Source organism: Fundulus heteroclitus, chromosome 10, assembly GCF_011125445.2.
Source record: "Fundulus heteroclitus isolate FHET01 chromosome 10, MU-UCD_Fhet_4.1, whole genome shotgun sequence".
In the NCBI taxonomy this organism is placed as follows: domain Eukaryota; kingdom Metazoa; phylum Chordata; class Actinopteri; order Cyprinodontiformes; family Fundulidae; genus Fundulus; species Fundulus heteroclitus.
Genome location: NC_046370.1, coordinates 6562092 through 6586519, shown reverse-complemented (window position 1 = coordinate 6586519; position 24428 = coordinate 6562092). Strand labels below are relative to the sequence as shown.

At 40.4% G+C, this 24428-nt stretch overlaps 2 protein-coding genes across 2 annotated transcripts; both read left to right on the top strand.

The window, feature by feature from the left end:
• Positions 1 to 16213: 16213 nt before the first annotated feature.
• Positions 16214 to 17829, top strand: crygmxl2 (crystallin, gamma MX, like 2). The gene is made up of 3 exons (XM_012882340.3): positions 16214 to 16322; positions 17127 to 17369; positions 17501 to 17829. The coding sequence occupies exons 1-3, from the start codon at positions 16314 to 16316 to the stop codon at positions 17774 to 17776; spliced, it is 528 nt and encodes a 175-aa protein (XP_012737794.1). The 5' UTR covers positions 16214 to 16313; the 3' UTR covers positions 17777 to 17829.
• Positions 17830 to 18174: 345 nt separating this feature from the next.
• On the top strand, positions 18175 to 20629 carry crygmx (crystallin, gamma MX). Its single transcript, XM_012882390.3, has 3 exons — positions 18175 to 18276; positions 19718 to 19960; positions 20054 to 20629. The coding sequence occupies exons 1-3, from the start codon at positions 18268 to 18270 to the stop codon at positions 20327 to 20329; spliced, it is 528 nt and encodes a 175-aa protein (XP_012737844.2). The 5' UTR covers positions 18175 to 18267; the 3' UTR covers positions 20330 to 20629.
• Positions 20630 to 24428: the final 3799 nt, after the last annotated feature.

Below are 24428 nucleotides of genomic sequence, written 5' to 3'. Positions count from 1 at the left end.
GCTACGACACGGTGGGAAAGTTAACCTTTCCCACAAGATTCTTCTGAATCCTCAGTAACTCTTTCATCCTCTTAAAAAATTGATGCCAAAAAAAATATTGCTGGCTGGCTTTCTTGCAAGTTCCGCATTTCTTTAGATTTAAATTTGCTGATGAGCTCCTTGTCATCACCCTAATCTGTTGCTACCCCCGCAGGTTCTTTATTAGATTCATGTTTGAACTCTAGCTGGGCCTCTCCAAGATGTTAATATTACTTCCAGTGATAAGAAACACATGGGTAAAGTTAAAAGATTACTTTAAACCCAAATTTCAGTAGTGTTGATGGTTTAGTGAAGCAGTCAAGCTTTTTTTTTTTCAGGATTACATTCCAGAACATAAAGCCAAATCACAGGAAATATGGTTCAAGAGACAAAATATTTACCTTCTTCCGCATCCACCTCAGTTATAATGCCTAAATGCTGAAGAAAACCTGTGGGCTGACCTGAAAAGAGGAGAGTTTAACGCCGATCAGAGGTTTCTGGATGATCTAGCAAGGGTTTCAAACACCAGTGTTTGAGAGTCAAAGCCCTGCAACTTGTCAGCAGAATCCAATATCTGATTCCTGAATCCAATATTCCCCCTCAGCCCGCAGTTAGGTTCAGGAGAATCCTGCTAAAAACCTGACTATTTGACTCAGGTGTGCTCAAAGACTTAAGCTTCAGATCCCTGACATAGAGAGACTAATTAAAGAAGAATGGTCATAGACATGCCTGCTCCAACCTTGTGAAATCTCATATAATGGTGCGTTCTCTTTGTACTCAGAGGCCAGGTTTCTTTTAATTTCTAGTCGGAACAAAACGGCCCCCTGAAGTTGAAATTCTAGCTTGGAAAGTCGGAGGTCGCAGAGGAATCTGAATCTATCCAACATGACTGCATGCATATAGACAAAGTAGTCAAAGTCTCTAGTATAAAGCATTTCTAAACACTTCGGGGGTCATTGTATTTGTTTTGAGCAGAAGAACGCATAGTGCTCTAAAACATCTATCTACTTCCACAGACTGCCAAAAATATGGGCAGCAACAGTTGTGACTGATTATTTTAATAAATGTGCTCAGATGATCTGTGTGAGGTAATGTTACAACGATAAGATGAACTGATTTAAAGGTTTTAACACATCTTTACCATGTCTGCTTTACCATGTCTACTTATATAATTAAGGTTTTTGTAATTATCTGTCATTTTTTTTTTTTTAACAATTGATGGTTTATACAAACTATTTCAGTGCTCCTATGGTGTCCTGTGAAGATATTGTGGGAGCAGTGAATCATCAACAGCAGGGAACAAAGCTGCGGAGAATATCAACTTCCTGCCCGCTTTTCTCCACCTTAAGATTAATCTAATTTGGTCTTTATTGAGAGATAGATAACAGCAGTTTTGTTTTATTTATGTATGTGTTTTTTTTCCCCTCTTTTTTCCCCCCTCCCTGCTCCCTTCCTTTGTTGCTTCTCCTCGGCTGCCTCTGACAAAAGACAGCCAGCCTGCCAAGCCCGGTGTTGCTCTGGGACGGAGCTGTCAATCACTCCTGACGGCACCCTGACAACATGTACGTTAAAATTTCAAACGAGACTCAAAGGCGGCGCGTGACAGCCGAGCCTTTGAAAGTGGCTGTAGCGCTCGGCGACAGCCAGAGGAGCGCGGATGGAAAACAAACTAGAAAACAACCGTGCGGAGGGAGAAAGGGAAAGAAAGTCAGATACACAGAAAGGGGGGGAGAAAAAAAAAAAAAGTTAAAAGCAAAACAGTGAGGAATCTGGGTCTTGATATGATGGAAACTGGCATTAGCTTCTCCCTTAGTGGATCATTGTTTTTTAATTTGGTCCAAATCCCTCTTGACTAAAGCTCCCGGTCTTCTGGGGAGTCTGCAGAGGGCCCATCCAGGGACGACAACGCCTCTGAGGGCCTCATTCGGGTCTACTTAGGCCCCGGATAGGCATTTCCCCGCCACACCTTCGACAGAAAACAACTGCGCACCAATCTTAACGCACCTGATTGAATCCCGAACATCTCTTTATCGCTTCGCAATTGATTCCCAGTAGAAAACCGGAAGCCAGACGGATGTGCAGAGGCATAAATCTAACACGTTCAGCCTTAAATACCAAGGAAAGAAAAAAAAAAAAAAAAAAAACCCGGCAAGCTCAATTTTGATTCCTACACCGTAAGCCTGCAAGCGAACACTCCATATGGAGCACAATGTGCACACGTTAGTTTACAGATCAGAGCACAGGCACCTCTTCAACTGGGCTTAACAAACAGCCCTGCACAAAGGCCCGGGCTGTGCCAGACCCTATGGTACAACCGCCATCTCTGCAGTCCTGCTGTTTGTCGGCATCTACATACACAGTTTAAAAACAACTGCTACAAAGCCACCAGATTATTGCCTGCCTGAGACTTTGTTTGACCATGCTGCCTGTGTGTGTGTGTGTGTGTGTGCTTGTCGAAGTTTGTTTGAAACAAGCTCTCCTAAAAAAACAAAAAAAAAAAAACAACTCTGACACCACAGCATTCGCCCGCAGCTACAATGGTTGTTGTGGATGAGCAGCATGAGCGCTGCTGGGACGCAGGTCGTGTCAGCCTGTTAGTGATTTGTCTTTTTAAACTCTTCCCTGTGGTAAAGCTTTGTCGAGCCGCTGATACGCGTCAGAACAAACAGGCGACGTGGCACCGGCACACAAAGAGGCTGAGCCGGCTGAATTGGCGCCATTGTTTTCGGCTCGTGTCTACATACATGAGAGTCCGAGCTCACGTCCAAACATATGCGAGCAAACAGACGCGCAATACGAGCTGCTGGGAGCTTTGACTGTTGTGGAAAGAACTTGAAACAGCCACCCCGCAGACAGAGAATGCTTTGGCTTCTAGTGCCCTCTAGTGCATGGAGCTGCCTGGGAAACCGACTGGGGTTTTAGTTTCAACCCGTCAGAAACGCAAAGGCACCAGCATGAGAAACAGAACCCAACTGCTGCGTTCGTCTTTAAAGTGCTTCTTTTTTTTTTTTTTTTTCATTTTTATCTGTCTAATCTAATATGAACCACCGTGTTCCTTCGTGCCAATAGACCAAATCATGCCTTTGATGGGTCGCTGCACCGGAACTGTGGAATGCTTTCCGGTTTTACACTAGGCCCTTATCTTCACATGCTAAATTTAAATGTTTGTTAAAAATACACCTTTAGCTTCTTTACTCTTTTTGTTACAAGTTTTGTTTTTATTTTACTTTTTATTTCTCTTTTGATAACTTTTACATATTTTTCTGTGTATCTTTTAATCTAGTGTCTGGGCTTTTTTTTTTATTATTCTCAGGCTTATCATACAACTTCAATGTTTTCCAAAAAGTGCATTATAAATAAAAATCTTATAGGATGAGATGGTAGAACAAATATTGTATTTTTACAATATTAATGATGTCACTGTTTCTTCTAACAACTCAGATGTGGTTTCTGATATTGACGACATGGCTTACCACCCAGGGCATCATTTCACTGGAGGACACTTGGAAAAGAATTGTGGAATGTATTTAATCATAATAATAATTAAAAAAAAAAACAAGAAAAAAAAAAAACACATCGACCAGTCAAACCTGAACTGAAGTTTTCTTCACTGAAATAAATCTGTATTTTATCTGTGAAAACACACAATAGAAAAAAGAAAATCACCGCTGTTTGGTATTTGGACTATATTTTTTAATTGAAACAAGTGAGAAAAGGATTTTATTTATACAGATAAAACCGGAACTGATTTTTAAACCATTTTTATTGTGTTTGAGGGGAAAAAAAGGAAAAAATTGTTTTTCTTAGTTGTTGTAGAGATACTGTTAAAATCTTGTCTTGTTCTTGAAACGAGTGCAAAAAGAGGGGCTCGCCAAGGGAACTATCTAAAAGTGTTTCAGATTATATATTTATATAACAACTAATATTGTCACGTGAATGTATGTAACTGCACATTTTATAAACATGTTTGAATGATTTCTGAATACCAATTAGTAAAGATCTTCTGAGCCTCCAAATTCTGCCGTAGGAACGTTGATATTAAATTTAAAGATAGAAAACCAAGACTTAATTTCAGCATTATTTGTTATTTAATTATTGGTTTGCTCATGTCAACATTGTTTTAAAATTTTAAATAAAACCTCCATATATATATATATATATATATATATATATATATATATATATATATATATATATATATATATATATATATATATATATATATATATAATATGACACTTAAAATTTTTATGAGTGAGAATAGTAGCAGGTATTGATTAGTTTGAGATATTTCTATTCATAACCATCATTTCCCAGTTTTGAACACAAGTACATTTTTAAACATAAGTGTAAAAAGCAACTTTTGTCGATCTCATGGTAAAGAGAACTAAAATGCACTCAAAAGCAAATTAGGGGGTCAACCCTGAAAGAACATTTGGATACTCTGCTTAAAAGGTTGGCCGGTCACACAAGAAATAAAATGTTATGCAAAATCAACCCTAAATGTCATTTGCAAGCCCATAAAGACTTTTAACACATTTAGCACATTTCGGATGAGTGAAGTTTGTGCCTTTGAGCAGCAGCTGGGTCCTCCAATGTGAGGGCCATGATGTGGTCCTAATTCACTTTAATAAAGAAGGCTTTTTGTAAACCCCCTTCATTCACTTTTTGTGCATGCATGATGGAAGGAGCAGAGGAGGGATTTGAGAGGCACCTCAAAGCTCTGATTATCCTTAGTGTCCCTGCCCAATAATGTTACCTGCTGGGACAGCAGCACTGCTCCTCTAAATAAATTGCAAGTGGCCTTGGGCAATGAGAGGAACCTTCCTTTGATCTGCCTGACTGCCAACGAGGAAAATGTGCAGGCAGTCAATCAAGCTCTTAAGGCTTCGCAACAATGGAGCAGAACCTGGTTTATTATTTATTTTTTAAATTGATGCGTTTCATTATCACAAGGTGTCTACTTGGTGGGGTGGCAGGGGCCGCGGAGGGAAGGGGAGCGACATGATCAATAATTGATATGCGGTGTGAAAGAGCGTATTTGCAGCCTCTCCTCTGGTGCACTTGTCACTAGCTGTTGTCAGAACACATTTGCTTTGATGACAAATTTGAAGAAGTGAACAACAGCATCAGATCTTATTATGAATTTAGGGAGCGGGTGAAAGGCAGGGGCCTCTTCTCGCGGCGGCTCTGTTTGTTCAGGAGGGCGCTCTGGAGGAATGAGTAGCGGGCGCTGTGGGGTGAGTTACAGTCTTGTAAGCGCGGAGATGAGAGGAGGGGGTTGAACTTCTTTGTCATGTGTCAGTAAACAGCCTGACTTGTTTTAAAGGCACCTGGATTACAGGGTGAAAAAGTTGCTCTTTAAACCTTTAAAGCTGCGGGGTGTGGGAGACACGCCACGTCAAAACAGAGCGTGGAGATGAGGAGTGAGAGCGGCTGAAAGCCATCACTCCACCCCCCCTCCCCCCCGCCCTCCTGGGTGTTTGTCTGCCGAGAGAAGAAGAAGTTGTCCTGCTTTTTAACAGAGTTTGGGTCATGCTGCATGGTGGAGAATTTGAAATAGATTCAGAACAGTACAACAAGCTTGGACGGTTCAAAACTGTGCAAAATGTCCTGATGTGAAAGATTTTGCATAATCAAGGATTGAATGTCTTACTCTCCTTCCGCCGTATTATAGTTGAAACCAGATATTTACATACATAGTTTTTTTCTTGCTGTTTGACATTAAATTCCTGTTTTGGTTCTCTTAGGATTAACACAATTGTTTGCAAAATGTATGAATAAGGAGAGAAGTTTTTTGTAGTTTCTTCACGTTCTTCAATGTTAAAAGTTTACATACGTATCCTAAAAATTTGGAGTCTCTGTCCAAAAGCTTCCCCCCCATTCTTTGCGTAATTTCTGACCCATTCCTCCTGACAGAACTGCTTTAACGGAGTCGCACACCTCTTCAGTTCTGCCCACAGGTTTTCTATGGGACCGACATCATGGCCACTTCAGATAATTTACTTTGCTGTTCTTAATTCCCTTTGTAACTAATTTGACTGTAAGCTTGGGGTCATTTGTTCTAAAGTTCTACCTACCTGGCTGATGTGTGGAGATGCTGCATTAATATTTCCACATAATTCCTTTTCCTCATGGTACCATCCATTTTGAGAAGTCCATCGATCCTTTCTTCTCCCTACTTCTAAGTTAGGTTGGCGTTCTCTGATTTGAAAAATTCCCTCTTTCCCCCCTTAATACAATGATGTTCATTATAGCCTAACACTTATGACCACCAGGCATGTTAGGGTTAAAGTTAGGGTTAAAGTTAGGGTTAGGTCCCCAGGGTTAGGGTTAGGTCTTTGTCGCAGGGAGCCTTTGCGCTGATGTGAGTTTTTTATGCTGGAGTGATGGCTTCTTCCTCCCAGAGTGTATTTACACCCTCTGTAGCTACAGGACTCGCTGGATGAGTGGATAATAAAAATGTCCCTTTTGTTCTGAGGCTGTTGGGAACATTTCACAGCAAAACAATTTTCACAAGAAGTCATCTCCTTTCTGAACACCATGATGACCGGATATTCCCAAACTGTTCATATTTAACACGTAACACAGAACTGATGATTGGTCTGATGTGCTGACAGTCCACTGTTCTTTATGTGAATATCCGGTTTCAGCTGTATTTCTATACAGTGTCTTGCTAAAATATTAATGCCCCTTGGGCTTTTCATTTAGTCACATGCCAGGTGCACAATTATATGTATTTTATGCGGATTTCATAAGACAAACACAAAACAGTTCATAGTTCTGAAGTGAAAGGAAATAAAACGCAGCATGGATATACAGCTCCTTTTACTATCCATCCATTCATTGCCTGTACCTGCTCATCCTTGCAGAGGATCTCCAGTGGTCACTGGGAAAGAGGCAGAGCTGGTCCATCACAGGGACACAACCAAGAGCAATTTGGAGGGAGAATTAACCTAATAGTCATGTTTTGGACTGTGTAAGTACCCACCTATGCACAGGGAGAACAATCAGGAAGACTCTAGGCCAGGATTTGAACCCAGGACCTTCTTGGTGCAAGGCAACAGTGCTACAAACTGCCCCCCTGTGACACCCTCCCCGTGCTATGATACCTTTAAACAAAATCCAGCTAATCAGTTATGTGAATGGTGAATTTAAACTTGCGCTTAAACTGTAAAGGCCTCAGACGTGTGTTAGAGAACATTAGTGAACAAACATCATCTCGAAGACCAAGAATCAAGGCAGACAGGCCAGGGAAAAAGTTTAAAGCAGTGTTTGTTTGGTTTGTTCTGAGGCCTTAGTTCTTGACTTGGCCGTTCACGTCAAGAACTTTGATTTCCAGCCCTCTGTCCCATGTCCTCCCCCTCTCTATCTACTCCATTTCCTGTCAGTAAACAGGAGCAAAATAGCAGGGTTTGGTTACAAGTTAATATCCAAAAAGTTTTGAATAATGTACAAAGGTCTTTTCAATCTTTTGTAAATAGAAAAATTATTACTCAGCTAACGACCTACTGAGAAAAGACACATGACACCTAAACCGAATCAAAGGGCAAGGGCAACATCATTTAGAGAAGCAGTCAAGAGGGTTCTAGGGGAGCTTTGGAGCTCTATATAAAACACAGGTCCTTGTTATGGGAACAAAATTAGTATTATCCAAAACGGAGAGTTTTTCTCTCTCCGTTGACAGCTCCATAGTCTTAAGAGTCTGTGTGCCATAGTTCTATCTTTCACCTGTGAAATTAATTACATCATCCACTCTGCATATTGTAATCTATGCAAACATAACTGTCCCTCCCTTTATCCTCACTCCGCCTCAACTCTCGTTAACAGCCTCATCACCTCCCTTATTGATTTTTACACCTCTTCTTTTTGGTCTCCCTCAAAACTCCTTACCTGACTCCGCCAGATGGATTTGCTCCGCATATCCATCTGGAAACCTTCCGTTGAAGTAATTTTGGGAAGGGGCGAAAATACTGGTTAGCTGATTGGCCTATGTTGGTGATAGACGGGCCAAATGAACCAATCAGATTCGTCGTCGCTCGTAACAGAGCGACGACGAAAACACAACCACAAGCCAAGCTGCTCTTGCTGCTGCAGGTAAAGGCTCGTTAGCTCAGCAAAGAAATACTCTGTAATTGCGATAAAACTTGCTCGATAGCCACGCTAACGCTAGTTTCATCAGCTGAAGCCGCCATGTTCTTTAGGCTGAACTGTCGCGCTTCCCGTTGCGTCACACCTAAACTCGCCTCAAAGCCAACGCTGATTGGACGTTCGTTTGGTGAACGGCTCCAAATTTTCTTTAACGGAGAGTAGCCAGACTGATCTGCGAGTGAAACCTTGAAAGCTTGCGAGATCAGGCTGGTCTCACGAGGCTACAAAACTCCCTCCATGTGCTCCAAATGGTCCAGAACTCGCAACATAACCAGAAGCTCTCTGTTACACCACACCAGCCCAGCCAGGAATTCAGAGCTGAACTTATCTGACTTCTTCATTTCACCACCTCCTTCCGCTTTCTCAGATCCTCCTCCTCTATGCACCTCACTGCTGCCTCTGTTCACCTCGGGGGAGCAGCGGTTTCTCCCGCTCTGCACCCAAACTCTGGAGCACTCTCCTACCAGACATCCGTAACACTGACTCTCTTCCTCTGTTCAAATCCAGACTTAAAAGTGACCTGTTTTTAGTCTGCTTGCTCCTTGTGGCTGCCCTGCTCCATAAAAATGATATGATGCTTTTTTTAAATCTAGTTTTACTGTTGTTGTTTTTGTTTGTTTTTTATTGGTGCTGTGACCTTGAGTGTTGTGAAAGGTGCTCATAAATAAAATGTATTATTATTATTATTATTATTATTATTATTATTATTATTATTACTATTATCTTCCCCAGGTGAAAGAATTTGTTCACAGGAGAACTATTACTTCTGGGTTCTACAAATCCACACAGTCGCAAGAAGACAGCCATTGTTGAACGAAAATTAAAAGATATTCTGTTTGCGGTTTGTAATCAAACTTCAAATCTCCGCTGTTTATGTTTTCCCAAATAAAGGTTTCACCAATTGAAAACTGTGTTTTGATTTGTCTCCATTTAATGTCCAGTGATAAAACAGAATGTTAGAACATCATACAACAATTTATATACAGTTATTTGGGCATATTCAAATTGTCTCTGGAATTGGAATGTAAAAGTTTAACACCTAAAATATTTTTAAATTCCAGCCAATTGTAAAGATTTAATGTTTAAGATATTTAAAATGAATTTACACAGATTATTTTTAGGTTAGTTCCAAACAAAGGTGTCTTGCAGTGAGTTGGACTTTAAACACAGCAGGCATCATTTGCAATATTATTATTTAAATAGAAGTGTTTCTTTTATTTTGCTTTATTTAGGGTTTTCATTTAACCAGGTGAAATCTCATTGAGATCCAGATTTCTTTTACAAAGGTGGCCTGACCAACAGGTCAGCAGCACACATCATAATGAGTTCAAACCTCTCAGCAAACATAAACTTTAGGATAACAGCGTGTTTTTTAAATTTCTAAATACAGAATCATCTTCTTTAATATGCACTGTAACTCTAAAACAGATGAATCACTGCCAAAAAAATACCTGATTATGAAAAATATAGCTGGAGGCATCAGTATGCACAAACCAGTTGTATGGATGCGAGGTTAAAACTGACTTTGCTGTTTTTTTTTTTCATGACAACGTGTGGTTTGTCCTTCATGGTTAAAACAAACAAAAAATAATTTGTGATCATATCATAAAAAAGTGACTGAAATAGCAATAAACCTCATTTCTTAATCTAATAAAAGAAGTTTCTTCAAGATGTAAAGTGAACCATTACCTTGACAACCAGAGCTAAGATGCATCGTTGAATGACAGCAACTGTTTCAGAGTTAAGAAGCTAAGAAAGTTTGACTTTAGCATCGCTGCTGTTGCTAAACTAATGAGAGCGGTCTACAAACCTAAATGCTTACACCAACACTGAAGTATTTTCAGACACAGGCCTGTTGACAGTTCCTACATTATTTTCATACCATTATTCATGGAGTTTAGCACATATCAAGGCAGGTTTGATCAGCTGTTGTAGTTTCCACACTTGTTTCAATCAAATGTAAAAAATAAAATGGGTTAAACATTCACTTTCAGAAATTCTCTTTTGACAAACTAAGCAGCTTTCAATCTCAAACTTTATCCGAAATAATCTCCATTCAGTGTGGAACAACGGGTTCAAATATTTAAGATTTTGAGTTAGAGGTAAACAAATGGAGTACAGAATCCTTTAAAAGCGATTAAAGAGTCCTTCAGCACTTTTGTGACGTTTAGCTAAATGTGATGCACAGCATATTTTTTCACAAGGCCCACTCTTTAAGCAAATTAGCATACAAATTACTGTGGCGCATAACTTTCTTTTTTTTCTTTTCCTATTACCTGAAAGGACGACACCCTGAGTGATGACCCACATTGCCCTTAAAAAACCTTTGAAAAACCATGACTGAACATTATAATCCACTTGTAGAAAGAAAAGGAAAACATTGAAATGTTCGCCATATTTTTCAGTAATATCGCTATCAAGATTAGGTTATCAAATAGGATAAAAAATATACATGTATAGTGACAGTTTGCATTTAACTGAAATATTTTTAACACCATGTTCTGTGTGCAGATTTAGTAAAACTTTAAAATGAAATCCTGTTTTAACGGAAAACTCAAGCGAAAGTGAGAAAAAAAAAACATCAACAATTCAACATAATTGACAGCTACATCCATTTGCTCAGTGCAATCCCTCCGTCTCCACTCTGTTCTTCCAAAACCATTTCCTCTTTTAATTATCCCCCCACAAAAAAAAAAAAAAAAAAAAAAAAAAGAAAGATGGAGCACATCAGACGCATCGCGGTAAATCCCGGGCCTGGCACGGCCTCACAGTGGCTCCCGCGTCTGGCAGTCCCGATAGAGCCTGCGCGCTGGCAGCGACAAGAGAAGGAGAGGGTCGCCTGGAGATTTTCTGACGGGAAGAATTGAGAGGATGATCTCTCGGCAAACAGTGAGGTCCTCATTCTCCTCCCGGAGTGGGAGGCTTTTTTTTTTTGTGTCTGCTTTTTGGCAAGCAGTTTCCCATCATACCATATTTTCAGCTACCAGATTAGCCAGCTCTCAGGAGCAAAACTCACACACAGACCCCCTTGTTTACACCTCAGTACCGTAATGTTTTTTTTTTTTTTTTTTTTTTTTTTTTTGTAATGACTGTTCTGTAAAAGGGCAGACAGCAGGCACTGCAAGCGCAGCTGTTCTCCTATCTCCCCGCACAACATTTTGGAGGTGAGACCTATTGTATATAGCTGGGACAGAGAAAGCATGATTTAGATTAAGGGAAAGGGAAGTCTTTTATATTGAAAGAAGTCTCCTCTGACCTGAAATGTGTTTCACTGAGTGAATTTCACATTCTAATTACACATCGCCCGGCCCAATGGATTTTTTCTTTTGGCAGGCTGGATGTTACCGCTCTGGTTGCTTCTTGTCAAAGTTTCTCCTCTCTCCGTGGGGTGCACATCAATCACCAGCAGCCATTCCGCAGGCTAACAGTGGCGTCATCTCCCACGCGATTACACCCAATTCACAGAGAGATCCTCGGACACAGTGGAACTACAAATAGCCCGTTGCTCTGTTCCCCTCCCCTCCAACTCCTTTTCCCTCTCTTCCATCATCCTGAGATGAAGAGTGGAATGCTCCCACAGCGGGTGGCTTTCTTCTCCTCCTGAGGGGAACTGAGAAAGCAGGCAAGGGCCTCTGTGATGTCAGTTTCCCCTTCAGGGTGGGGAGGAGACGTCTTGTAGCGCAGCTAAAGATGATCGTTTGAGATCCCGAGAAACAAGGCTCCCCTTCTCTGGAAGCTGCAGGAGTGGGAATCAGGGTTAGCTGATACTCCTCCATGATGCAAATTATAACAACGACAGCGGTAAATGTAGCAATAGTTTCCTCTTGAATAAGAAGGTCTATTGCAACCAAGTTTTATCCTTATTTCAGTGAAAATCTCAAAGGTCAGCCATGGTGAAGTTCAGGTCAAAGAGGCAAAAAAAAGTTGACTAGGGCACTAAGCTGAATGCAGGCATGGATGTCATGATTTAGGTTTTTGTTTTGTTTTGGACATTTTCTAGTTTCAGCCTGTCACCTCTCAGCCACCAGCCACTATCCAATCAGCTCAGTTGCCAGTCAATTAGCCCAGATCAGCTCCACCTGCTGCCAGAAATTACTGCCAACTCTGCTCACCTGTTCCCCTGTCTATATATATATATATATATATGTACCTGCCTCAACCAACTCATCCCTGCCAGATCATAACTCTGTGTTTATCTGAATATCAGGTTCACCAGCATTAATCATTACATTGGGGGGAAGAGAGACCCCTTTAACAAAAGGATGCCCCCAGCAGAACCAGGCTCAATATGAACAGCCACCTGCCATGACCAACTAAGGGTTTGAGAAGACAGAGAATGCACACAAAAAGAGCACAGAAGCACTGATCCAGGAGTACTTTCTATGTGAGAGAAAATTTAAAAGCATAATGGCAGTAGTAGCTTCTTTAGTGGCTTCATCTAGAAGAGAAACACGGTTAAGTAAAAGTCCAACTCTATAGGTTGGAAAAGAGCACGTACAGTTAGTCACAGTAAAAGCTCAGCCATTAGCTATGTCTAGAAGAGAGACAGGGCCATGGCATCATCTATTCATAGACAACATGGAGTTGTTGGCAGCAGTAGCTCAACCAACGCCCCCCCCTCCACAACACAGCTAAACAGACGCCAGGACAGATGTAGCAACTATGAAGAGAAATATAAAATTCCAAAGTTTTGCCCGTTGTAACTGTTAGGTACTGATTAAAAGCTTTAAATAAACAGTGGAGACTTAGTTTTTTGACTGATTTACTCATCTGCTCTTGCAGTCATGTCAGGTGTACCAAGTTTCAACACAGACTCACGAGTTGGGAAAGATGTGGCCAAAAATAATTTGTTGAGGTTATGAGATCATATGGCCCCAGCAGCTGACTGTCTCCATTGCTTGGCAAACAGACGATTTATGTGTTCATTCTAAAAGGGTTGAGGGTCCAGTTGTCATCTCTTTAAATCTAAATCTGTAATTGGCTATTTTGCTTCAACCCTGAATATTGCTATGCACAGTTAACATATGTAAAAAAAACATTTGGGTGTTTCCTTCTTTGGAATGAAACAATGAGAACCAATTCACATAACACAGCATTATCACCAACTACAGTAATTAGTGTGGATTTTGTTTCTGCCATTTTTTTTCTCCTTCAGACAAGGGTTCAGGGACCTTCAAAAGTGGGCAAAGGACCCCCTAGTTGATAATAACCGCGAGACCAAAAGCTTTGTTTGTAACTCTTTCTGAGTAATTACTCAAATTTGTTAAATTGTGCAAGTTGTTTTTCATGAGATCTTGTACCTTGCTTCATGCTGTCAGACAGATTTTATTGAATTGATTTCTTGTTTCTACAGATCTGATGGTAATCAGATTGTGGCTAGTAAATTTGAATCAAAACAAGTGGTGAATCACAGTGAATTTATAATCTAATAAGGTAGGTGTTTAATGTATGTTCATATAGGGCTGTTTGGATTGCCTTAATAAACGAAGTCATAATTTGAAACCTACTTTTTACATCTATTCGTCTTTATATGATGTTAAAAATGGTCTGTTCCGAAACAATTAGGTGTAACCAAAAAAAGCATAAACAGTAGAAATCTGTGAGGGACACAAACTTTTTTAAGGCACTATAACATAAAATGCAAACAATGCAGCAGAAACTGGAGCTTAAAGGCATATAGCCACATTGTATGCTTAAAAAAAGACCAAAAAACGTTTGATCATGATAAAATAGGGTTATATACACCAAGCCTCCATCCTGATGATGTTTTGACGGTCCTTTTTGTGGATAAGTAGCCCCAGCGCCTGGTGCAATTAGCGGATATAAACAGACATGGCGCCATCTAGTGACAGTATCGCAGAACTATCATAATGCCGGTTTGTTTATTTAATTAATCAAAATTAAATAATGTCGGACTGAGCCTGGAATGCCTCGCAGTAAAGTGGCAGCTCGACGTGATCAAAGATCAACATTATTAATTAAATAAACCAATCTAACAGCAACTTTAACAGCCTCATATCAAAATTTACTCACGTCAATAAACTCTACGGTCACATCTGAGCCTCGGCAGGTTTAGCATCTGCTTCAGTGAACACCCGTGGTCATACTGTATTACCAGCAACATTTCAGTATTTTACCTCCTGGAATCATATATTTGTTGTGTTTTTTTTTCAGTAGGTCTTGGAACATTCTTTATAATTTTAGCCCTGGAGATGCTAATAGCCATTAGCTGCTAACTTGTTTTCAAACCCTGCTGTGCTTACGCAGTACGTACTTCTGTCAAAATCGTAAATAAACACAAAAGGCTTTATTTACTAACAAATTGAGCAAAACAAAGCATAAAACACCAAATTAACAACTGATATGCCAGCAGGATGTGATGATCTTTCATAAAACCCTTGTATGCAACCAGAGTGAGCTACTGACATATAAATAAAGTCAAATAACTTGGCTATGCACCTTTTAAGGCAAGAAAAAATTAAGAAATGTTTTTGAATTGAAAAAATCTGCACTCCTTAACATGTTGCGTACCAAAACGAGCAGACTTCTGCTATCTTAGCCATTCTATTCTATCTATAGCGACAAAATGTGGAATAATGCTGACCCTGTGCAAGAACTGAGGGGTTCTTACGGGCCCCCTGCTGGCCTGGAAGCCCTTAGCAGCAGATTACCTCACTTATCTCAGCCTGGCTTTTTTAGAGCTTCAACTTTTCTGTCATGCTCTTGCCCCTCTTGTGAGTTAGATTTCACATTTGATAAAAATTATGAAGAAAATCCTTCATTTATGAACATATGAAAAAATGTAAACATTTATTTTTAATATATTCTGATAGAACATTGAATTCCAAAGCAAACCTTTGCTCCAGAAACTCGGAAAAACAAAACAAAACAACCCATTTGATCATCTACTACAATTACGTTGCACGGTGTGATGAAAGGATATCAATGAACTACTTATGTCACAGGAAAAGAGGAGCACATCATACATGAAACCGACTGAAGCCATGCGGGAGTTCGGGGTGGATTAGTGATCAAAAGCGCAAAAAAGCTCATCAACACTGTTTCTCAACATTTAAGCAGTGTCATATGGCTTTGGAGATACAACAAGGATAACTGTGATTCTGCCCGGGAACACAACTCTTGTGTGTTTTTATACACAGTCAAAGCTGTGAAAACCCAATAAAGTGTAGCAGGGGCCGGTGGGGGGTTAGGGGTATGGGTGCACTGGGTCTTTATCAAGATGAAAGGCTAAAAGATGGGACTGACCTTTCTGGCACCAGCTGGGATTTGGGAGCATAATGCATGGCTGCAACTCTTTCGGGCATTTTCCCCCTTCAGCACTGGGCTACACTTACAAGCCAAACACTCAAGTCCAAACATCTATCATTTTGCACAAAGACTCAAACACACTGATGCCCCCGAACCACCTCCTTTTTTATATCACACAACACAAGCACTCACACACAACAAAGTTCTGTATATCTGCAAACAGACCAGTCCCGCCTGGCATCACAGTGCAACTGCAGGCTATGGAAGCAAAAAAGGGAGCGTGGATCACTGCAGATTACATCAACGCAAAACTTCACTCGGCCCAAAGTATCATCTCCACTTTCCTTCAGCGCGAGCCGAACAACACTTAAGATTTAATCCAGAAGATCCCAATAAACTCCGTCTTTGTAGTCATCTAAAGCTGAAAACTGTTACGGTTTCCCATCTAAGGAAAACTTAAAGCAAACGTCAGAGCTAGTTTGGCGAGTGGGCCCCCCAAAAAAATGACCTGTACACCTCAAAGCTTTGTTTCTGGGGGCCCGTGTAACCAAAAGGGCTTTGTGTGACATTTCAAAAGGCGGCGTCACATGGCGGAACAAGGGTCATGCAAACACAGAATAACACTTGTGTGCTGTTCATTTTTTTTTTTTGTTTTTTAGACGCCGGGGGGGTTGCCAATTCTATAGGTAAACTCTAGCAGACAGGAGATAAGTTACCCCTGAGCTCACAGACAAAGGAAACAGTGGTCGACATCTGAAAAGGTAAATAGTAGTAGTCCCTGACGTGTCACAGGCCTCATAGTCAGCAGGAGAGTATAAAAGGACCTGTAGGTGAGCTCTGGGCTACGGTGCGAAAACATCCACAGCCCTTCAACCATGGGAAAGGTATGAGCAACTCGTGCAGGAAGGAATCAGCTAGGGCAAGAAAGCCGATGAAGAACAACGTACTCCGTGTTAGAATAAGGAAAGGGAAAGCAACAGAAACAAAAATAACAAACTTCTGGGTCATTTCGCACTTTGGTATCTTTGGTAGCCAAGTTTTTTAGCTGTAAAAAGTTGCAGGCTGTTAACAATGGCTGTCAGTGGAAGGTTACTCGGTCTTTTGGTGTCAAAGTAGGAGTTGACTGGTCCAAATGAGGATCAGAGCCACAGTCAATGAAATTATGCAGTAATGTAAAATATTTTAAATAAATACAATTAAATTTAATTAAGAGAGTAGTTTGAGCATTTTTATGATTTTGTTTCTCAAAAATTCAATTATAGTCAACAACTAAGAAAGGAGGTGATACTGAATGGTTAAGAACACCAGTAGGAAATGGTTTGTTTTTGAGCACGAAACGGAGGAAGGTTGCCGTTTTTTCAGGTACTAACTAAGCATTCAATTGAGAGATGATGAACTGACCCAAAGCTAAGACTGGATAGCTAAATCATGACTCCTTTAAATGTTAAATGCAAAGATATACTCAGATTAGACAGCCATAAAACATGTTAATGAAATTTCAAAAATCATCTGTTACAACTTCTTCAAATCCCTTGCCTCTTCACCTGTCAAGCACTAAAATTGCTATTCATGCAGCACTGTATATGTGTCTACATTTGTCCGTTTTGAAATGTAAAGCATTATATGTTTTAGATTTTATCTGAAACCTACATTTTAGAGCGTAAAATGTTTGCCTCCTTTTTTCTCAGATTGTTTTCTACGAGGGCCGAAACTACCAGGGCCGCCACTGGGAGTGCAGCAGCGACTGCATGGACACCTTCCGGCACTTCAATGGCTGCAACTCCATCCGTGTCAGTGGCGGCCACTGGGTGGCCTACGAGAAGCCTAACTACATGGGTTACCAGTACATCCTCGGCCCCGGCGATTACCCAGACTACCACTCATGGATGGGCTTCAACAACTGCATCCGTTCCTGCCAGATGTTCCCCCCTGTAAGTCAGTCAGACAGACAGATCAGGATGGCGAGCATCACGTTCCCCAGCCAAGTCACTGTCACCTTGCTCAACAAAAGGCTGTTTTAGAAAAACCAAAACAGCATAATGATGATGTCTTTCACTTGCAGTATAGAGGATCCTACAAGATGAGGCTCTACAACAGGCCTAACATGATGGGTCACATGATGGAGTTCATGGACGACTGTCCCAACGTGTACGAGCGCTTCCATTACCGAGACATCTACTCCTGCAACGTCATGGAGGGCTACTGGATCTTCTACGAGCACCCCAATTACAGGGGACGGCAGTATTTCCTGCGCCCCGGAGAGTACAGGTCCTGCAGGGACTGGGGCTGCTTCAACCCCATGATGGGCTCCTTCAGGAGGATGAGGACTAACATGTAAACCTCCACCCATGCAATCGTCAAATGAACAATAAACATCTCAATTTAAAACCATTTCTGTTGTGGAATTATTTGAAAAAGTCCATGCAACCTAAACTATATATATATATATATATATATATATATATATATATATATATATATATATATATATATATATATATATATATATATATATATATATATATATAATCATGTGTTTCTGGTGTTCGTGCCAGTAAAGACAGATGCAGCAACTCTCATTGAAGGCCTCGGGGAACAGAAATGCAGTTGTACAGTATTTTTTTTCTATAGACAGAGCTTTAACAGAGACAAAGCAGCTGCTGCAGCTCCCCATTCCTATAGTGGTCTACCTTGTATAGAGTGCACTGTGCTGACACGACAAAGCTTTGTGTCAGGCTCACAATGCCCTGATCCCAGCAGGATCTATAAAGAGGACCGGACAGAAGCTTTGCACCTGATCGGTTCCGAACGTAGCTGAACAAAGTCACGATGGGCAAGGTAAGCTTGACCTTTTAAGTTATTTTATAGTTACTGAAATGCAAACAATTGATTAGTAGTTTGTGATTTTCATGAATTACAAATGAAATTGCAATTAATGACTGAACGTGTACCAACCTGTAAGGATTAGGGACAAAAACGGAATTAGGAAAAACTGTAATGCAAAGTATTGATGATTAAAATAAAAGAATGCAAAAAAAAGCATAGAAACAGGGTGCAAAATGTCTGTCTACTTTTAAGGATGGCATTGATTAGAATTGTCTTAGTTTAGATTTAAAATTAGACTTTTATTCTCCGTCTAACTGCGCCTTACTAAATTTTCTGTCAGCACAGAGAAGCACAAAGTGCTCTAAAGCATCTACTTTGACTTTGAACTTGATAAAATACAGTGGACCAAGAGCAGCAGATGACATGGCCTCCAAAATGAACTTGGATTCTGGACCTTTCCACTCTTCCTCTAGACTGGGTACTTGATTTCCAAATTAAATGCAATATATACTTTCAGCTGATATGACTTTGGACCACTAAGGCACACAATTATTTTTCTCTGAAGCCAAGGTAAAAAAAACATTACCGTCTCTGGTTTATGAGAGGCTTAGCACAAGGAAGGAGACTATTAGAGCCACTGTCCTGGACAAGTCTGTATGTCGTGCCTCTCAAAAAACTGACCCCAACAGTAATTAATATTTTATAAATCCATCCCAAACTTTTCAATGAGATTATCCCTTTTACTTGTACATACCATACTTTTTCCTTCCACTCAACTTTCCAATAATAAGCCTGGATGCAGCTCTCTCTGAACAGCCAGCTTCTTTGCCAGTGACCTTTGGGGGTTTACCCTCCTGTTGGATGGCAACGACTGTTTGTTGGGCAACTACTAAGTCTTCTCTGTGCTCGCGTAGGCCAAAACATAACATAACATTTCTTTAACAAAGAGCCCTTTTTACTGGTCTTTAAGCAACTGATCTTGTCTGGTCTTTCTGGTCTTGTGGAAACGCAACTTTGGGTTTTCATTTGCTGTAAGCCACAATAAACAAAATGAAAATAATTGCATGCTTGAGATATATCCCTATGTATGTTGAATCTATATTAGTTTAACTTTTACCCATCAAATAGCTAAAATAAATAAGGTCATTGGTGATATTCTAATTTATTGACATATCCCTGTGTTTTTGAGCTTTTAGCACTCAGGATAGAACAAATCGCTGCACTTCAGCCAGGAGTAGTTTATTCAGGAGTGGTGATGCTGAAAGTAAAAATATCACGTATGTGTTATGCACAGGTGTGTTAAACCATTTAGATTGGAAATGTCCACCAATCATTTTATGTGACATGCTCTTTTTTTCACTCCAAGCCTTCTTTGGTTTTGCAACGGCAGCTTTGTTGGTAATGTATAAACGGCCAGATGCTACTGTAATGACCCACCGTCTTTCAAATGCAGATTATCTTCTACGAAGACAGGAACTTCCAGGGCCGTCACTACGAATGTAGCAGTGACTGCGCCGAGATGCAAACCTTCTTTAGCCGCTGCAACTCCATAAAGGTCGACAGCGGCTGCTGGGTGGCCTACGAGAAGCCCAACTACTCTGGCTACCAGTACATGCTGCACAAGGGAGAGTATCCCGACTACCAGCGTTGGGCAGGCTTCAACGATTGCATCCGCTCATGCCGCATGGTGCCACCTGTGAGTTTCTTAATGATTCCTTTCTGTCCTGTTTGCGGGCACGGTTTCTCCAGATATGCCGTACTAACACTGTCACCCGCTTCTCGTCTGCAGTACAACGGAAACTACAGGATGAAGATCTTTGAGCGTTCTGACTTTGCAGGACAAAATATGGAGCTGATGGAAGACTGCCCTGATCTCCACGAGCGCTTCCACACCCGTGACATCTCCTCTGTCAACGTCATGGAGGGCTACTGGATGCTACACGAACACACCAACTACAGGGGGCGCCAGTACTTCTTGCGTCCAGGGGAGTACAGAAGGCACAGCGAGTGGGGAAGCACCAGCCCTACCTTCGGCTCTCTGAGACGTGTCACAGAGAGCAACTGATTTATAGCAGATTTTCTCTCTCTTTTTTTTTTTTTTTACCCCCATTAAGCCACACTCTTTGAATCTTCACCCTCTTGTTTTTCTGGTGCCCGCTTTGTCGGAGCGCGGTCTCAACTGTGTGGACTCCAAACCTGCAATGAAACACTTTAATGACGGAGGTTTGGTCTGTCTGATGTGGGGTTATACACTTTGTTTGGTCGCTTTGCATTGAAGTTATTCTCCAGTTCAGTGCTCAAACAAAGCTCACAGAGAGTGTTGACAATCTTTTAAGCTTTGGTTGTCCAATCACAAAAAAAAAAAGAAGAAAAAGGATTTTGCCTGCAGGTCCTGAACCTTCTGTCGCGATGAAATCACAATAAACAAATATTTGATGAAAATCAATGAAAGGGACTTCGATTTATCATTCACCAGCACAGCTGTCACCATCAGATGATCTCGTCTATTAAACTTTAGATACGGACCATGGAAGCAGACACAAAGAGTGACCACTGAGGTCCTTGCGAGACCAGGAGTTAGCAGTTTTCTATAGCGTCATTACACATACGCAGAGAGAAATTATCAAGGAAACAGAAGCTTAGTCTTTGAAGTTTGCAGTTAAAGACAAAGAGAAGAGTATCTGAGGATGGGCATGTTGGAGTCTTTATGAGATCACATGGTACAGAGTGAGCGCTTCGGGTCCATGAAAGATGCCCGTGTTAGATCAACATCACAAGACCAGTGCCAACTCAAAGAGCCAGAGTCAAAGTGGCCTGTTATTAGCCCCGAGCATCAAGCTCTCTCAGAACAAAAAACAAAAACCCCGTCCACATTCTCTGCTCATGCATTTTTCATCACTCCCAGATTCGGAGCCCTTTCAGAAATAAATATCAATTATTGAAATTGTTAATTAGACGCCGCGTAATTGGAGAAGATTCACATGAATAAATAACTTTTACCATTAATTATTGATTTAAAAAAATTTGAAGCCCAGCAGGGAAAGCATTTGAGAGCCTTAAGATCAAGCTAAACAAGTATTATGAGTTTTGGCCTTGAGTAATGTTCAATTAAAGGAGTGCAGTGATTTGCCAATCATATATATTTTTTTATTTTTTTTTTTACATCCGCGAACAACAATGCCCAGTGGACGGCAAAACATCAACAGGGTTCAGCAGGGGAACGGTTGAGCCGGGTTCCTGGGGGCACTGATGGTTAGAGATGACAGAGGATTTCCTGAGATGAGACTGTGAGGTTGTTTGAGTGGATAAAAGGAAGTAGTTTCTGAATTAGCTGGCATAAAAAAAAACATTCCAGAATGGATAAACTAACTTAATAAAAATACCTGTGTATAAAAAATACCTGTGTTTTAAGTTATAATCTTCACGAAACCTTCAAGACAAATGCCATTCAGTTATATCATAAAACTGAGAGTAAAATCACACAATTACGAATAAAGAGGATATAAAAATGATGCATGTCTAATTTGACGTGTGGAATTCATCTGAAAAAAAAAACAGAGGCATGCACACCACTAAACTAACAATTTCTCAAAACACTTTTCTGATTTATTTTGGGTATTCAGTCTCTGGTGGGAGTCTATTAGCATCCCAACATATAGCCTAGGTAATGTTTGCCCTCTTTATCTGCTGAAAGCTCTCCAGATTTATCCAAAAAGGAGGACATCTTTAGTCCTCAGCCCTCTACAGGGGAACCCATGCATGTTGTCTCAGATTTAAGTCTGGACTCTGGCTAGGCCACTTCACTACTTTAATTGAAATTTTCTTTAGGTAAAGTCATTCTTTTGTTGGTTTCACTCACTGTAATGTTGAAATGGGAAATACCTCATCATCCTTTGTCTTCTAGTAGATTGTGGATACAACCTGACATGTATTTGTAATTGCTCATACATCAAGAAAAAAAAAATCTGTTTGATCTGGAGAAAGGTAAAACCTCATTCCTTTTTAGCTGTGATTGGATGTTTTTAGCGAAAAGTCTTTTATAGCCTTCAACAGGGTTTCTTCCATCCAGGTTTGGCTCCAATAATCTTCCCATCCACTCTGAAAAGCTTCACTATCCCTAAATACAGCCTTCCCTCAGCATGATGCTGCCACTACCCTGCTTCACTGAGGTTTCTGTCGTCTTTCGGTGTGGAGTTGTTCCCGGGCCAACAGCACTTTTCAAATAGTGACACAGAAGTAAACTTTTGCTTTCCTCAGACCAAAAAAACTCTACCCAATGATGCTTCTTACTTACAATCCCACTGGTTATCTCAGACAAATGAAGAACAGAGGAGATCATCACAGCATGACGAAAACAATCAGAAAATGCCCGAACTTCACAGTGCATTAAAGATCATAGCCAGAACCTTTTCACCAAAACGATTAATTTTTCAAAAATAATACCGCCACAGAACGTCTAGAGTGGTGTAGAATAAAATAGTTCATTTTACACGAAATAAATATACAGTATATAAGTAGTTGTTTTATAAAAATGAACAGGTCCAAAATATATAAATATTTACCCCTGTTTACTATGCCAACATTGACATGGATTCTGCACCAATAGAAATAGCAGGTTGAAGTCAAGGAAGACGTAGCTCAGACATTGACAGATTGTCGTAGTAGCTCTGTGTTAGCGTTGTGAAACTCTGTTACATTTCTCAAATTAAAGCTGACCAAAAAAGAAGCAAAACGGTGGGGGAACGTTGGCCAAGCTTCTGAGCATTGGTGCAGACTTAAGGAAGCAAAGAAGCCACTTGGAGGATGCAGCTTTCCTTTTGGACTGGTAAGTTAAATGTTTTCTAATGCTATTCAAAGGACCTGGCAACCAGCTGGTAAAGAAGTTGGGCAAGCATGAGTGTGCCACCTACTGGCCAGGAGGAGTTAAACTTATAGCTATCTCCTGTATATAATGTAATGGATTTTTTGGTACCCGCCTTCTGTCACATTTGTTAATGAAATCTTTTGATGTTTTGTAACATCCCTGCAAACTTTGGCCTTGACAACAGGCTAATAGGACAGACTAATTTATAGTCTGTTACTATAATTCATGGTAGGTATAAACTTGAGGAACCCTGGATGTGGAAATGAAGCCAGAAAGTTGCTTCCACAAAGTATCTGTGTGTGCACACTTCTGCAACCAACTTGCAAAAGTGAATGTTTTTTTTTCTTTTCGTTTTACCTCCAACCATATTTGATTGATTGTAAGTTAATTTGCACAATCAGACATAACAGTAAAGGTTGGAAAAGTTTGGAAAAAAAATTATCATGTTCTCATTGCTTTTACGTCAGAGTTTTTGTTAACCTGGGTGTGCTGAGGTCTTACATCCAGTAAACAGTACATATAGGTAACAGTCAACTAGTTTTTCATTTTCTACAGATTTCTACTTGATCCATGGGGACACTTTAAAAAAATATTTTGTAAAATAATCTCATTGAAAATAAAGTCATTTATTTTTTTTTATTCCATTTCAAAATGAATTACAAGGTTTTATGCTGAAAATACTAAATGTATACACACACAACTAAAGTACATCAGCTGGAACTGCAGCTAACTTTGATACATTAGATTAGGTAACATAAAACCCTATAAAACACAATACACCAAAGAGCTAATCCTCATTGTCCCCGCATTGTTCCTTCTCTACCTCCAGTCATTTAGACGATATTTTCAATCGCTTCGCACATAAAAAGGACGAAAAAAAGTGAGATCCGAGTTTTCTCTCCTTCTTCATCTCTGAACCCTTTGGACTTATGACAGGAAGCTGATTGAACGGTAAGTAGTTCGTTTTGGAGAATGAATTCTTTAGATGATAGAAAAGAGAGAAAGATGGGTTGGGGGGCAGAAGAAACCCAGAACATAAGTCTCTGATTCCATTATTAGTCTCAGTTCTCCCCGTCTCTCTTTTCATTTCTGATGGCTGGATAATTAAACCTCTATAGTATTGTCTTCCATCTTCCTTGCCCCACTTCCAGCAACACGAATTTCCCTATGGGCGACTTTAAAAAGGCCCCATTTTAGACATCTGTTTTTCTGATCAGCATGACTTCTCTTCCCCCTCCTTCGCGTTAATTTGTGTTCTTTGTAAAAGTAGAAAGACTAGAGCCAGGACAGCGATGAGCAT

Bases quoted from the DNA above. Each gene is read 5' to 3' on its own strand.
- crygmxl2 (XM_012882340.3), top strand. The intron at 17,370-17,500 runs GTAAGTCAGTCA...TTTCACTTGCAG, and splicing joins CCTGCCAGATGTTCCCCCCT to TATAGAGGATCCTACAAGAT.
- crygmx (XM_012882390.3), top strand. The intron at 19,961-20,053 runs GTGAGTTTCTTA...TCTCGTCTGCAG, and splicing joins CATGCCGCATGGTGCCACCT to TACAACGGAAACTACAGGAT.